The 16,536-nt window shown below is 43.0% G+C and overlaps 1 protein-coding gene across 1 annotated transcript in view; it reads left to right on the plus strand.

Annotated features, from left to right (window-relative positions):
• Positions 1–1,107: 1,107 nt before the first annotated feature.
• LOC143324152 (semaphorin-7A) overlaps positions 1,108–16,536 on the plus strand; it is a 37,050-nt gene continuing 21,621 nt past the window's right edge. Inside the window, exons 1-5 of the mRNA XM_076736380.1 lie at positions 1,108–1,540; positions 8,247–8,386; positions 10,734–10,796; positions 13,962–14,057; positions 14,392–14,497. Coding sequence (XP_076592495.1) covers positions 1,462–1,540; positions 8,247–8,386; positions 10,734–10,796; positions 13,962–14,057; positions 14,392–14,497 — 484 coding nt within the window. The 5' untranslated portion in view covers positions 1,108–1,461. The remainder of the gene's footprint in view (positions 1,541–8,246; positions 8,387–10,733; positions 10,797–13,961; positions 14,058–14,391; positions 14,498–16,536) is intronic.

Genomic DNA, 16,536 nt, shown 5'->3' on the forward strand with positions numbered 1-16,536 from the left:
AGTCTAACTGAACTTCCACTTTCTAGCCGCAGAGACGTCTTTATCTGTCTTGTTAAAACACTTAGCTGGCTGCTAACCACTAATTTAAACCCCTGGTGTCTAGGTTAAAATTCACCCAGTTAACAACGGATCATCGTCTCTGTTTAAAACTTTTATACTTTACATGGTTCGGATTGAATGTGTGCAGTGCAGAGTAAGTTTAATGAGTAAAACAAATGAATCTGAATCCCTGTAGAGTCTACTCTGACATCCTTGACTGAACTCAACATTGAGACATGATTAAGGCATTTAAAAGATGATGAAAAAGGGGAAATTGCCCCCCTGGCCCGTGGGTTTTTGCAGGTTTGTTTCCACCGAGGCCCACCGTGTGTGAGACGTATCGTGCTTTCTGAATTGAGGAAACGCAGGAATGTCTCTCCTCAGTTTTTCAAAATAGCCTCATGCTGATTTTTCCCTGCAAGAAGCTCGCCGCTGAAACCCAAATGATGCTCTCGATGGTGCCTGACACAGAGAGCTATCTCATGAAAATGGAAGCATCTGTTTGGTGGCTTCCACTAACAGGCATTCACCATTTCAGAGTGCCTCAATTTTTCAAATTTGACTCAATTAACTTCACAAATGCAAGCGCAGCAGAGCCAAACTGCTGATTCACTCCCATTCAGGCACTCAGGCACTATTGACACATATTGATTACACATTACAGTAGGAGCAGTTGCTGAGGCAATATCATTATTGGCAGTTGGTGTGAGGGCTTGTGTGCAAACATAAAATGGCCCTGGCCTGTAGGCTCATATATCATCTTGGCATTAAATGTGGAATGATGAAATTTAGTCATTTTGCATATATAAGGAGGTTAATTGTTTACGCTGTCGTATTTTTGGCTTTACTTCAAAAGCATTAAAATACGGAAAGATTTGAAATATATATATATATAAAAAAAAAACCTTTTTAAAAAGCTGGAACCTGGATTAGAACATTATTTTGGAGTTACCGTCGGACGAAGGGATGAAAACTGAAAACAAGATAAATAAAAAAACAATATGAGAAACATGATTTTAAAGGTACAGTCAGATGCAGAAATATGTGTGAAAATCATCTTTCACCGTCAGCAACAGGTATGACGCGTAATCCCACACGCCAGTAACAAAAAGTGATGTGTTTGCAGGCAATTTTTGCAATCCCACTTTTCATCACTGCGTCCCTGTTGATCGACAACGCTCCCCCCTTTGCCTTTTGTTTCCGAGGTGGAGCCTGATACCCCGACTTCTCCAAACTGAACTGCCGGCGGAGCAGACGGACAAGATAGGACTGGGACCTGCAGTCGGTGGCACAGATCTGGGACGCAGCAGATCGGGGAGGGACCACAAAGGCGACTGAAAGGAAGGAGAGGGATTTTGTGGAGCGCCTCGTACGGTTTAATCATTTTACAAAGCGGCTACACACGGCAGAGCTTCAAGAAAGATGAATTCTTTCATCCTGCTGTCGCTTTTGGCCACGGTTATCGCCGGAAAGTCACCTCGGCTGAAATTTGTTGTGCACGGTAGGCAGAGCTGTATTTTCTGGACGTTGTTTGTTTGTAAGCCATTCAGCCAATTATTTAGGTCGCCAAGCATGTTTTATTAATTATGTGCGTGGAAGGTAGTGGATTAATGAATGGGTGAAAGGATGGAGGGATGGACGGATGAGTCAATGAATGAATGAATGGACTGAGAGTTTAGTCACGAGGTGATGTGGGCAGATATTTTCCAGTTCTCCTCATTAACTCATGTTGTCTTGTCCTTTGAGAAAGCAGCTCAAACAGTAAGCTACCAATAAAGCCATATCGACGCGGCTACCTCTGGATGAAGCTCTTAAAACACCGCCCTCCCCCCACTGCCCGAGTAGTAAATTACGCGCTCCACCATTCAGGGCCCGCACACATGTTCTCTGACTAGAAAAGGATGAGCATCTGGACGAAAACTAATTCTCTTGTATTATCTCAATGTTAACTAGAGATCATGTGCAGAATAAGAGAATATGAGTGTTTTGTGAGCCGGTCCGGTCATGTGTTTCCAGTAAATTTTCAGCTTTCGTTGTGCACACTCGCACAAAGGCACATTTGAATAATTCGGATCTAATTTGGGCAACTTGTGGCTTTTCTTCTTCTTTTCTTTTCTTTTTTTTTTTTATTATTTATTTATTTATTTTTGACAACTTGTGTGTTCGTTTCATCTCAGTTCGCGACAAGTACACTGTGTGCTCGTTTTTAAAACGCACCGCCGCTGGCTGTTTATCAGTCAGGGGCACCCAGGCGCTAATTGGCGACCGTCCGTCTGCATCTTCACCTCGAGGCGCACCGAGCAGAACAAAACCAGGAGCGCGCAAAAACAACCTCCCTCCTGTCTTCTGGAGGAACATGGCGCCAGTTCGCCGTGAACACACCGCGGAGCTGTACCCTTTAAACACCCGCCTGCCAGCGCCAAGCAGCATTACTGTGAAATATGACGCTTTAGAGGTTGACACGGTGATCGTAGCTCCCGCGTCCTTGCGGAGCTGCAATGCGGGACACGGCAGCTGCTTCACACTGCAGCAGAGGAGCCCGGCTCCTGGATTGCTTTAGGGTTGCAGCCGCCATAAATACATAGGTTACATGTACAGATAGACATGAGAGGGAGAAAGGGAGGGGACATCAATGAATGGAAAATTCCAAGCCGCCTCTTAGTTATCTATTCCACTCACGCGTTTTTACACCTCACACTGTCCTCTAATGTATTCAGCGATCAGTAGAGATGGGGGCTGTGTGTCAAGTTATCCGTATCTGTATCCCTCCCCTCCCCGCAGATTAGCACAATACAAAACGCACAAGATGACGGCCCTGGACGTGCGTGTCATATCAATCAAATTCGCTGTTATGCAATTGCAGGGTGAGCTATAAATGCCTCTCTTTGGGACACACACACACACACACACACACACACACACACACTGTACAGGTAGAAAACTGTCAGAAAATCGACCAAAGGCGCACTTTCAGCCTGAGGTGCAAAGACTGAGCCTGCGCTGTTTCAGCACCACAGACAGCGCCGAGGTCCTCAGACGGTGAAGTGTCCTCACTTTTTGCCAAATGGGGACATTTGGCAGGTTCACGTGCCTTCAAGGAACTGTTTGACAGCCACAACCTGATTTTAGGATTTAGATTAAAATTTTGTTCAGTTTAGGGGTTTAAGGTAGGACATGCTGTGATGGCTGGAGTTACTGGAGGGATTAGGGAATGCATTACATTGCATTCATCGGGCAGACAATTGAGTGCATTAGGCCTCAGCAGGAACAAGATGTCATCAAAGACTGAAAGTGCATCCATCCCAAACACACAACTAAGTGCATGTAAGTGCAATGAATCCTACCGTCATGAAGGTTATAATGTTGCTTTTGTTGAATCTGTGAGAGTTTAGTCACAAAGGTAGCTTCTTAAACTGGAAGCTGAGTGTAGGCCTCTTTACTGTGTACAGGAATTAAAACTGTCATCATCACCATTAGATAGAACTAATCATTGGTATTCATTGATATCAATACAAAAACGTGTTGTTAAAGCAGCAGTGCTGTTTTGTCTGTGTGCTTTTTGGTGCAGGGCAGAAAGCATTGAGTTGGTTTATTGGAGCCTTTTCTCTGAAAACTGCTGCCTCTGATGGAAACAAAGTGACAGTGAGACAGAGGCACAACAGTGAAGTTTTGGCCAGAAAACAACAAACCAAATGAAGCTTAGCTGAGAGATGCAAAAGAACAATGTCAAGCTGCAGATGAATCTCTTTTGGATCATCACTGCAAGCGACTCCTTTCACACCACGCAGACATTTGAGCCAATCATAACTGTTTTCATAAGAATAACAACTAGCAAAAGTAATTTATACATACACACGTGAAAGTACGTGTATGTAAAGGTTTGTGAATGCTTTATGCTTCTCCTCACTGCATTAGGATTAGGATTTGGATTAGGTGAGAAAAAATGAAAGCCTGCCCTACTTTACTGTACATTATGTGCAGGGGTGCACGTAACTTTTCCAGTCAGGCATTCATGTGAGTACCAGATGGTGTGTGGATAGCCTGGTCTTCATAGACAAAGTCTTCCTCACTGTCCTCTGCTTCAGCTTCCTGCATGGTGGATGATGAAGATGCACCTCCCAGTCCCAGACAGAGCAGATACGCTGCTCACTGTTATCACTCGAAGCCAGTTGCATTTGAATGGCTGGTGATGCATGCAGACCATCAGACACCATGAAACCTCCCCAGTTTCCAAAAGTACAATCCAGTCTCTTCACACGTCTTCAGCACGGCAGTATTTAGCCAATGAAACAGCAGTAGCTTGACAACTGACAGGCTGAATACCTCACAGTAAGGAATCTTGCGATTAGCTGATTTCACACAGTTTTCAAGGGTGTGCGCAGTTCACTGAACATGGACATGGGAATCCCCTTCTGCAACCAGTTAGCATAGTTTTGAGGTTGAAAGCAGCCGTGTTTGTGCGCAGGACAACCAACTTTAGTTTGCAGTTATCAAAACCTGCATCAAGGAAAAGAGTCCATCTGTTATGGCCTCTGCAGTTCTGTAGGAACTCGATTCAGTCAGTCCAAAGAAGTCCAAGGTCACGTTCCTGTTGTGGACGCAGACACAATGTAAACATCCTCATGCAAACCATCAAAGATCCATCCCAAAATTCAGTGCGCTGCAACTTTGCTCTTAGCTCCCCACTGATACTTTGTGCAGTACTTTACATTATTCATGTCCCCCCTTCACATGAATAATACGCACCTCCGGCATTCACTGCTAGCCGCTTCAATAAAGCAAAATCCAAAGCACAGGAAGGCATCGGATGTACGTGTTTAGCCTCATGAAATGTGAGGAGAAAAACATCACACACAGCTTCCCACTGTTCTTCATTCACGCTGTTTCACCAAGCGGACAACTGGAATGCTCAGCTGGAGTAGCTTGTCTGTTAGCATTAGCTTGTGCCACATTCAAGTGCTCCTTACTCTTTTCATGTTTATCAAATAGTGGCTGATAGAAATTATGAAATGCACCTGTTTTGTCTGCTAGATGTAGATGCAAACGACATATTTTGCACCACATTTCTGTGCGTTCATTGTTAGCATTGTTAGCATTGTTAGCAAGCAATGGCACATCTTGAAGCCACTTTTCAGAGAACAGTCTTTCTTCTTCTTGGGTTTGGTTTAATGTTTTGTTTTTTGTTTTTTGTGTTTTTTTGTGGTGCATTGATGACCAATGAGAGTTGCTGCCTTGTATGCAAAGACATGTTTTGAAACAACTGATGTTAGCATTTCTGATTATGTCACACCTGCATACAGGTTATGTGCACTCCTGATTTTGTGGACACACTTTCTTTTGAATATGTCTCTCAAAAGGCAGAGAGAGGCAAAGCAGAACAAACTCAAAGAGAGAATCTGAATGACATAGCAGGAAAGAAACGACAGAAAGAGTGAGTGAAGAGAGACAACAGCTCGTCTCAAGGCTAATTTGACGTCCATGGCTGCATCCTAAATATCAGAACATTTTGCCAAAGTTCAGCCATCGTTTGTGTTGACCTTTTCTCTCAGCTGAAGGCCTGAACACTTCAGTACAAAAACCCTGTTGCACAACGAGCCTGATATTTTTTTTTTGTGTCAAATTCAGAGTGGTGGACCTTGAGGTCGATCCCCCAAAACAACTTTGCATGGAAAGATTCTTTGTAAATGAAATAGCAGCTGTTTTAGGATCTGCTGGAGCTCAACAGAAGAGCTTCAAAAGCTTCTTGATCAAACCCGCTTGCCTCTGCTGCTGTTTCCAATATCCAGAATGCTTTATTCATTAAGTACAGGTGGAAACGATTCTCCAAATAACTTCTGTGCTTTGCTCTTGTTTAATTAGCACATTTCTTATTGCATTTAGGAATTCCTGATTCACTAATTTGAAAGTGTTTTAATGTTTTAACATCCTTCTTTAAGGATTACAAGCCCTTGAGTTTAATGAAGCCATATTTTTTTTCTTTTTGGAACACAAGCTGAAAACAAGGGTGTTTTTCTTGGTTAATGAAACGCTGACCTTTTGAGAATTCAAGGTTTTCACCAAGCAGCAACGATTAAATGTCCAAAGAAAGAAGAAACATTCTCACAGATAGGAAGGGAAGAGAGAAGTTAGGAGCTCAAACTACATCCAGAATCTTGTAAATGTGTGGCGCTTTGGAAATTGTGTTAAGACAAGAAACGAGACCCTAACAGTGGCTGTACCCTCTGTTCCTCCTGTGTGAAATCACCTCTGACAGTCCAAACTTTTTGTCCAATCAGAGAGAGGTGGGGGAAGGAGCGTCACTTAGCTAAACAAAGTTTGTGTGTTACAGTCACAGCACACCGTGTTTGTGTTTATTGTGTTTGTGTCTTGAGGCCTGACAAACCACTTCAAAGCATTTCAAAGATCCACACACTTCATGCTAAAGCTTTAGCGTAAGCTTTTTAGTATGATCCGATGTTGGCTGGGCGGTTTGCAGGTTAACACCAGGCACTATTTTCTATCCAGACTTTGTTTGAGTTTGATGTGCGTCGGTCCGACTAACAGAAGATGAAGGTTTTCTCTGTTGAAGGCAGACTGAGCTAACGGAGGCTTACTCGGGAAGCGGTGAATTTCTGCTTGTAACTTCTAAAAGAAATATTTATGCCAGTCTGTCGGTGTGTTTTGCCGCCGACAGAGTGTTTCCTCTCAAGATCGTCAGACAGTGAAATGAATATACATGTTCCCACCTAAGCCATCAGCCACATGCAGCCTTCCTTGTGCCCCCCTCACTTGTACAAACTTCATCAATTAGATTCCCGCCAATCAGAGAGGCCGCTGTTTCCATAGAAACTTAGTTGGTTGGCTAGCAACCTGTATCAGTGATCACCATCACTTCATCCTGGCTGTGCTGTCAGACTGGATGTCTTTTTTATTTCAGGGATGAGAAGAAAATCAGTATGAACAGAGCGTGGCCATGAAATCTATTTAAACTGAAACGGAGATCAGAATTCAGCATCAGTTCAGGTTTTACTTTCTGTTTTTTGGAAATGAAAAGGGGATGAAATCTATGTTCTTCGTCCTTTTGTAAATTTCCTGGTTGTGGCCTTTGTAATTTTTTCTGCTACTCAGTTTTTCCTTTTACATCTTTTGTCAGAAGCCCAAACAGGTTGGTTTGCTACAAAGCTTTTAAACTCTTCAGACTGGAATTTCATGAAACGTCTCTTGACAAAATAAATGGAGAAACGTACTTCTGGAGCAAATGGGAGAAAAAGGCTGGCAGGTCGATTGAAACTGTGCTGTTTTATAAAGCTCTTTCATTATGTGCCATTCATTTATAGACTGTTTTCGTGGTGATTTTAATCTATTTTTAAAGGCAGCGTTGCAATGTGAGTCTGATTGGATGGGTGAATCAGAAATGCCAAAATGAGCTCTGGAGCCTTCTGGAGGTGTCCTGAGTGTAATTCCACCGAGCATCTGTGATGGTATTTGCCCACATGATTATTTCAGTGATATTTATGCTCCCACCAAATGCCCTTTTCCTCTAACACCCGAGCCCGGTTTCTGGAAAGGCTCCCTGTTTAATCTAAAAGCACAAAGGGCATCAACGTCGGAGGGAATGTTTTGGTAAATCAAACCAGTTCATAGCCAGCAGTCCTCCAGCCGGCTCCCGTAGTGACGGCAGATTAAATGTAGATCAAAATCCAGACGTTTGGCTCTTTGCCATCAGGGCTTCTAGACTTTGATTCGACCTGCCTGAGGAGCTTAGTCCGGCTAAATCTGGATCATCTTTTTAAAATAACTTTGTGAAAGTCAATTTTGCTTTCATGTGTTGACCTTTTGTTATTGTGTTTGACCTCTGCTTCAGGAATCTTGTCTTTTGCTTTGGCTGCTGATCTGATTGATTCCCTATCACCTGGAAATTGCTTCTGAAATGTGTTTGGAGACATACTGTCCTGTATGTGTTCTTATTCCCTCTCCTGCTTCTCATAAGTTTGCACTCAGCAGTGATAATCAGCCACAGCAGTGTTGATTAAAATGTGAAATGGTTGCCGTCTTTTTAGAATAACTTTAATTGAGTTCAGTTAATTTAAATTAAACTTTATTACCACGGGACATTTTTCATTGCACAAACAAAAACAAATTTTAACAATTAAAACAACAATAATATAGACTAACAAAGCTCTTGTCTGCCAGTTCGTCTCCGTAACATGTTTTGCTCTGATCCACAGAGCCCTCCAGGTTCCACTTCAACAAACCTGAGAACTACATCAGCATGTACCACCAGGAAGGCAGCGACACGCTGTATGTGGGCGGCCAGGCGATGATCTACGTGTTGACGTTCACTAACCGAGGGGTCCGCGACCTACAGGTATGCTTTACTTTTAGCTGATTTTGCTGACGTGCACGCAGATGCTCTAGAGGGATGCTTCAGAGGATTTAATCTCTCAGCTACAGACAGTCCATTGTAATGTGGAACCACTCTGCTGCCATGTAGAGAGTGGTTATAAAAGATCAGCTGCCAGCCACCGCTTGAAATGCTATACACTGCCAAGCTTTAAGGCCAGTTCGCTTCAAAGCCAGTTTGGCAAACAACCAATGTTTGGAAGTGCTGTTTGGACATAAGACTTGACCATGAAAGCACCCTGCTTTCAACCTAAAGGTTGAAGAGGCCGCCAAAGGTTCACCTACGCATGTTCTTCAGTTTTGTGATTAAACCTCCTCTCAGGGCTGTTTAGGCGTTCACAGTGTGCGCTTGATTGACAGCTCCTTTACTCTCTGGTCACAGTTGTTGAGGTAATGCAGCTTACACCTTTACCTTCTTTTTGGCACGTTGTTTTAGGTGACGTCACCTGTTCTCAGCTCAGCCCACCGTCAGCCTGAGCAGAGGTCTAATCAGGCAGACCAACTCCAAACGTCTGTGTGGGTGTTCAGCGCCTTTAAGTGAAGTAGATTTTATTTACGAGGTCAATATCGCAAACTTGTCTCAGAGGGTTTGATTCTGAGACGGGTTCACAAAGTCCCCCTTTGCTCCTCGCTTACACTCACAGGAGGAGGAAGCACCTCACGGCGCCGCCATAGGTCAGTTCTCAGGCGATCAGTAGCCCGGCGATTATGCTCCTCTGCTCTTTTGGAATCACAGGTGGAGCTGGTCTTTGTAATAACCTCATGAATTTATAACGTGAAGCTTTTTACCTGTATAAGTGAGGTGCCTTGTGTTATAATCCTTAGGGAGGGGCTTCTCTACTCAGCCAGAGAAATCTTTAACAGTCTTTAACTGATAAAAACACAATCGCAAAGAGCAGTGAAACTATAATAGTAATGAATGGAGAGGAGGAAAATGCATCAGACTGGAGTGTGAAGATGGATATCACTGCATCAAGCATGAAGAAATGAAGAAATACAGCACATAACTGGCTCAAATATGTGTTAATTAGTGAGGCGTTAGTAGCTGTTTGGACTTTGGACAGAGCCAAGCGAGTTAGATCATCTAATTCTCAGCAAGAAAGTGATACGCATATTTCCCAAAATGTCAAACTATTCATTGAAAAGATGCAGTGAAAGTGCCTCATCTGCAAAAAAAAAAAAAAAAAAAAGGTTTCCTGACGTTTTAAAACACTGCACCGGCTAACTCAGTTAAAGTCTTTAACATGGAAACAAAGCAGTAAGTAAAACTGAACTCGTTACTTTAAAAACATATATTCCCTCGACACTTCCTGCCAGGCTTTGCGGGATGACAACAAATATAGTTGCCCTCTCGCTGTGAGGCCGACGCAGCGAGCCAAAGAAGGCAGAGAGAGATGAGATGGCTGGCCGGCCGCTGACCCAGTTCAGCGGCCGAGGGCCCAGGAAGTTGGGTCATGCATACATAAATGAAGATACACCTATCTCTCCCTGTGAGGACAGACAACATAATTGACTGAGCTAATAATGTCAACATAGGCTCAGGACTGCACCGTGTGTGGGCTGCAGTGTCAGCACTGACTAGCCTGACAAATTGAAACGACTGTAAGCTCGGCGTTTGATCCAAATATGACTGTGCCCTGTTTTTTGGAATGATCGCTGGCTGAGTGTCGGGTTTTCCTTACTGGAGACAAAAAGACAGGTGGAAGAATTGGTGATGCGTTTGGCATCGAGGGACTATTTTGATGTTTGATGGTGTGTTTTTCTGACTCACGCAGTGAAATGACATCTTGTCAGGCTGAGTCATTTCCAGTGCAGGTTACTTTAGTGGAGCAGTGGAAAAATAACAATTTTCAATTCTTAAAAACAGCAGCAGTAAACATAAACTCATGGCGTCAGCTGCACGATGAAAGAGTCTTTCCTGGGATTCAACAATTGCAGTGAACACATTTATTATTAAAGGGTCAGTAAACTCCGTTACCTGCTTTGCAATGCAGAGACAAAGCTTGTTTGACTGAAGGGCACAAAACTCTTTCTATATCTACCTGTATGTACTCTGCTCATTATGAGGGGTTGCTGAAAGGAATTCTGGGAAATGTGAAGTACAGGAGGCAGGTTGAGGTAACTTGGTGACAACAAGAATGTAAATGACACATTTAATGACCAAATAAGTCGCTGAGTGCAGTGAACATCACAGTGGATTTAGCCAACGAGGTGGACGTTCGCTGTGTTTCAGCAGCTGCAGCAGGGTCGCGGTTTCCTGCTGAAACTGGTGAAAGAAGTTGGCACAAACTAAACACTCCTTCCTCCTACAGATCCCAGCGGCATCCGATCAGACTGCAATTGATACCTGCAAGGCCAAGGCTGCACCACTCGAGGTAGAAGCTCATCCTGACTGTCAGCACCTCCATCGCTTCTCCTCCTCCATCAGTGTGTAACCATCCTTTCTCATCATTACCATCGCTATCAATAGTTTTCATTCTCTTATTTAGTTTAGGTTGATGTTAATGTTTTCTTAAGACTGAGGAGGCCAAAAACACACAAGCACAATTAAAACAAATGCATAAAAATGCTAATTTATACAGATGAGATAAAATTACACAGGAGACAGCTTCGCCTCAAAACAAACAAACCAAACAATGCACAGATGAGTGAGCCGCTGATAACTGCAGTGAGTAATTCCACGAGGTTCCACAGAGACCGAGAGAATACCAGCAATTTAATGCAACACTGAAATAAGTCTGAGAACGTGCGAAAGCTTCGTCAATACTGTAATGAATAACCTTAAGAAGGATACAGTGCCGCTCAGTGTGCTGCTCGTCATAGAAAATCAAACAATCCTAATGACAAAAAAGGCCGAGTCTGACAAGAGAATCAGATGTGGTCGTATTTAAAGCTCGTGCTTTAAATACCAAGAACGTTTTTACCATTTTGCATTCATTAATAATTCCCACATTCATTTTGGCACAGTTTTATAATTACAGGAAATTAAGATCATTGAGACTAATTTTCCATTTTTAGTCAAGGTCAAACTCCGCATTCTGCCAAAAAAAAAAAAAAAAGAATTAATTTTCTTTCTACTTTAAATACTTAAAATATAAAATAAGGCAATGTTAAAACTGAAGCGCAAATTATACTTTCAGTCTCTGGTGCCCACTGGCCCAAAAAGACTTTTTGCTGTACTCAATCCTTCCAAAAAGGATGGATGTGAATGGGATGAACACATTTTCCTGAACATCACAATCAACAGTGAGATGACGGCAGAATTTGAGCCATTAGGTTAAAAAAATGTCACGTTTGGCTTCGCTTGGCGTGAAATGTTCTCCTTCCATGGTCAGGTTAGCAGTAATAAACACACAACGTCCAGATACACTTTCAAAATAAAGCTTGCTGAGGAAGAGCACAAAAACTACTTGGTTAAGTTCAGGAAAAGATCACAGTTTGGTTTAAAGTAACGACTTCCTTAAAACAATTAACACGGACTGTTGGTTTCACACAGGAATCAAACCCTGGTCTCCATCACTGAAGGATGTGACCCACATGTGGACTTTGTTGTCCTTTATATTGTGTTTGTTCTTTGTCATCATCGCCCCCTGCTGGTCGTGCACCTTCAAACACGCCTTGGCGAAGCAAAAAGTGACACACTTTCCTCTCGTGGATGGGGAGGTCCATCACATGCTTTGGCGTAAGACTGGGCCGTCTTTCCTGAAAAACATAGCTGAAGCGTCCAGAGAGTCTGGACGTGGCAGATGGTGGAAAAATGAGAACATGCTAAGTGATGCAGTAAATCTTCCCCAATAAAGCCACAACGTTTCAGGACTGCCTGTCCACTTCAGGTTCAGTTTGTCCAAAACCCCCCGAAGCTGATCCCAAAGAGGAAATACAGCTGAGCATAACAAGAACCTGCATTAAAGCTCAGTCCTCATCCTGAACAACCCAATCACTACCTCTCACCAGGGGGCATTCAGGTCAATCATAGTTATGGAGCAGTTTGTAAAAAGGGGCACTTTTATTCTCATTTTACACTTAAAGGTCAGTTACTGGTACCAAGGAGCATCAATCAGCTTGTGGAAACAGCTGTATGATGTCCTCTGTGGCTCTGGAGGAGCTTTTGTCTGTTACTTCATCAGCCTCACTTGACTCCAAAAACACTGGACTTTTTAAATTTGTCTCACAGCTTCACATAAGTGCAATATTCAAGTGAACTGCTGGAGTGCGTTTTCAAACCGATAGCTGTTCACCCATGTGTTCTGAACCACACAAGGACAAAGATCCTGGAGGATGAAAAGGCAATCTCCTGCATAAAAGCCAAACACGCTCCATGCCTGCACCACCCTAACATCCACATCCTTACCGCCTCGATACAAAGGTCACATTACTTGTCTTTGGACATAAATCATGAGGTGCGGAATCACTGGCTGTGGATGTAATTCCTTGGGATGCTGTGCTGTTGTTCCAGTGAGCATTGTTTCTGAGCAGTGTTGAGTTTCTTGCCAAGCAGTGCAGCAAAACACCAGAACATGATGCATCACAAGACTTTAAGAGCAGGAAAAATGAAGCTACTGAAGAAAACATCAGTTTGAGGTTGAAATGAGCTACTGGCCCCTATCAGACACGTCCACAGCAACACAACCCCGTCTCTTATTCTGCTAGATAGCATGTCAGTCTCACACTGACCTCATTTAAACCTAATTCTAATGTTATAACCCCCGTCCCAGATTTTTTGTGTGGGCCACGAAAACCAAAGACCTCAAAGTATTTCCCTAAAGAACACAAGCACACAAAGTGAAACCACACAAACCCACATACACTCACCCACAAATTACCCAGCCCACCCACCAGCCCACCCATCCACCTACACGTCCACCCACACAAGCTCTGGCCCTGTTTTTTGGATTTACTGATGTACTTTCACTGTCTCCAGTTTTTACTAACCTTGCCTCCATCAGAATCTGTGCTCTGCTTTCTAAAACACACTTTTTTTTAAAGACACACTAAAACAAACTTGACTCAACAGTAGCGCCACTACAGCCTAAAACCATAATATACCCCTTAAGGGAGTATTGCGTATTAATTTTCATCCTCCATCCAGTCATGTCTTGGAGATAGCAGTCCATTTTCTGTACTTAATGAATAAGTGATGCATATGGAGTATTGCAGTGCTGTTCTGCAGGGCTAAGCCTCCTGTGTGCTGTCTGCCAAAGATGTTCAGAGTGTGGATCGCCTCCAATTTTTCTTAAATCGCTGTCTCTGAGCAATCCGCTTTTTCCCTCGTAATCTGTTTTGTGTTGTACTCTTGCTTTGTTCCTCTCTCCCTCTCTTCCCCGTTTGTTTTCCTCAATCCTGTGGTCTGCCTCTTGTTCTCTGTCTCCCTTTGCGCCGTCTCTTCCCCCCTAATCACTTTTTCACATCCTCTCGACTGTTTTTCCCTCTTTTGCCTCTCTGTCTCTCTGCACCTTTAATCCTTCTCCCCAATCTCTGTGTTTTCTTCTGCCTCATTTTCTGCCTTTGTTCCTCTCGGCTTCTGTCTCTTTCCCTCACAGCTGGAGTGTGATAATTTCATCACCATCATTCAGAAAGTAAATGACACAATCATAGTATGTGGGACAAATGCTGGAAGCCCCAGATGCTGGATGCTGGTAAGAGTTTCTTCAGATATTCCTTCAAGCACTTATAAATCCTTATGCAGCTGCTCCTCCAGTCTAAACAGTCTCAAGATCGATTGTAATTAGCATTCATTCATTTGCTCACTTATTTCTTCTCAACGAGGGCCAGAAGTTATTTATTGTCATGGAGGATGTTCTCACTCAGTAATGAATATAGGCCCCCTAGGATAGGTTGAAATTTCCTAAACCTGTGTCGTGACAAACAGATAACTGAGTGTTGGGTCTTTGGAAAGAAAAGTGTAAGATGTATAATGCATGATGATGCCTGCCTGCAATGAACAGGTTTTAAATGCTCCCTCTCCGGCAGGTAAATGACACTGTGCTGACTGAGGTCCAGGGCAGCGGGCAGATCGCGGCGGCCTCTGACATCTCACCCCCCTACCCTTCCCAGAGGTCCATCAGCTTGCCTGCAGGTACCCAATGCAAAAGGAGATCACTGGTGTGCATACAGGAATTCATGATTCAATGAGAAGAAAAATAATGAAAGCTCAGAAAAAGACGAAACATTCTTGAAAAAGACGAGGTCTCTGGTTGGTAATGAACCTGATGCACCCAAATAATCCACAGCTGGAGGCAGATAGCAGGTGCACTTAGTTAAGATAATTGGCTCCTGTGTGAGCAGAAGTGAAGGATTGCTATTGTACAGCATATTTGATTGGATGACACGTACCACATGGGTGCTCCCTCTAGATTTTAGAACTGATAGGATCACAGTCACATGAGCACTGTGCAGTTGTCTCACAAGCTGCCAGAGTTCAAGTACCACAGTGCTAAAAGCTAGCTATCAAGCTAGCCACAACAGCTAGCTAGCAAAGAGGTTTGCTACCTCAACAATCAAAAACAAAGCACATTGAAGAGCTCACTGCGTTTACCCATCAAGTATCACAACAAGGCCGAGGAAAGTGACAGTGACGGCGGTTTGTGAAAATGCAGAAAAATGACCGTTTAGGACGCCGATGACGACGATTACATGATGCTTTTTTTTAAACAAGATATTTTGTGGTTTATTTGGCTGCCACACAGTTCAACGTTATTTCACATAGAAGCACACATAATGGAACGAGACAAGAGTTTCTTTTGGTTTGAAGGGTGAGATTTGCACATAAAAGATCACCAAAGTTGAGCTCAGGAGGAAAGCCTCTGATTGTTATTCTTCCACTCAAATTAATATTTTTTCCTGATTGAAGTCTCACTCCATTTTGTCAGAGCAAGTGTCACAATTTCAAAAGTCTCACCTTTTTCCCAAAGGTGTCACTTTTTCAAATATCTAATTATGGAACAAAGCCACCTTCAACTCTTTATAGTAACTTTGCTCATTTGAGTCGGGAGCAGCAGAGCGACACCTGTGAGTCCCGGGCTCCCAGGAGCAATCTGACTCTTATTATGCCTCTCTATTCATAACATGCAAATGAGTACAGTAGATGCTTTTACCTAAAGTACCTTACATTATCTCAAAGAGCCTCTACAAGATAGATGTTGTAGTTGATTCTAATTGATCATGTAGCACTTGGCTGAAACATATGCACTCTAGCTAAAACAAGATCTAACATGTTACCTACTATTACTGAAAATAACGGTCCATGCTAATTGGCCAATATCTGCAATGTGAAATATTCAACTGGAGTTAATTACCCTCAGGAAAATCATTACTGAGTTACAGCAAACACAGTTAAAAAGCTTGAGTAGCTTTTAACTAATTTTCCAATAAAAAGGAGCTTCACACTAAGTGAAGGTTATTGAGTCACTGATGCAATTCTCTACACAGCTGAATCAAAATCATCTGTTACAGGCTTTGTTCTCGCCACAATATTTAACTCCATGGGGAAGATGTGGAAAAACTGCCTTCATCTGACCCCCACCCACCCAAAAAATTTAAAAAAAACAACAAAAAAAAAACAAGAAACCTTTGGAAGAGCATCAACACGGCACAGGTGTGATGATGACGATGGTCAGGCAGATTCACAGATCATCTATGTAACATCACCGGGGGATCACACCACCCTGAGTGCCAAACAGACAACAGCCAGCCATCTGACACCGTGCATGGAAAAACAATCAAGGAAAACATAGCTAAACTGGAGCTGTCGTACAACTGACTGCACAAAAAGGTCCAGAAAGAATTCAGACACAAGTTTTTATAGACTGCTGGACGCTAAAGAGAAAAAGAGGGACGGTAGCGCCGCGTAGCCGTAACCAACCAGGAAAATGAATAAAATCCAACCATTTCTTCGTACTTGTCCACAGATAACTACTATTCCATGAAGCCCTCCTACTTTTGATCAGGCTGACAAGTTCTTTAAAATAGGGCCTTGCATGTGCACGTATATGCCCTGCACGTTCTGTTTACTTCCATTACTGGCCAAAGAGTCCAGGAACATACAGTTATATCTCCAGAAATTCAATATCTGGCCACGTTTCAACATCCGCAGACCACTGACTGTCTGGAACATTG

The sequence above is a fragment of the Chaetodon auriga genome, chromosome 8 (genome assembly GCF_051107435.1).
Source record: "Chaetodon auriga isolate fChaAug3 chromosome 8, fChaAug3.hap1, whole genome shotgun sequence".
Classification (NCBI taxonomy): domain Eukaryota; kingdom Metazoa; phylum Chordata; class Actinopteri; order Chaetodontiformes; family Chaetodontidae; genus Chaetodon; species Chaetodon auriga.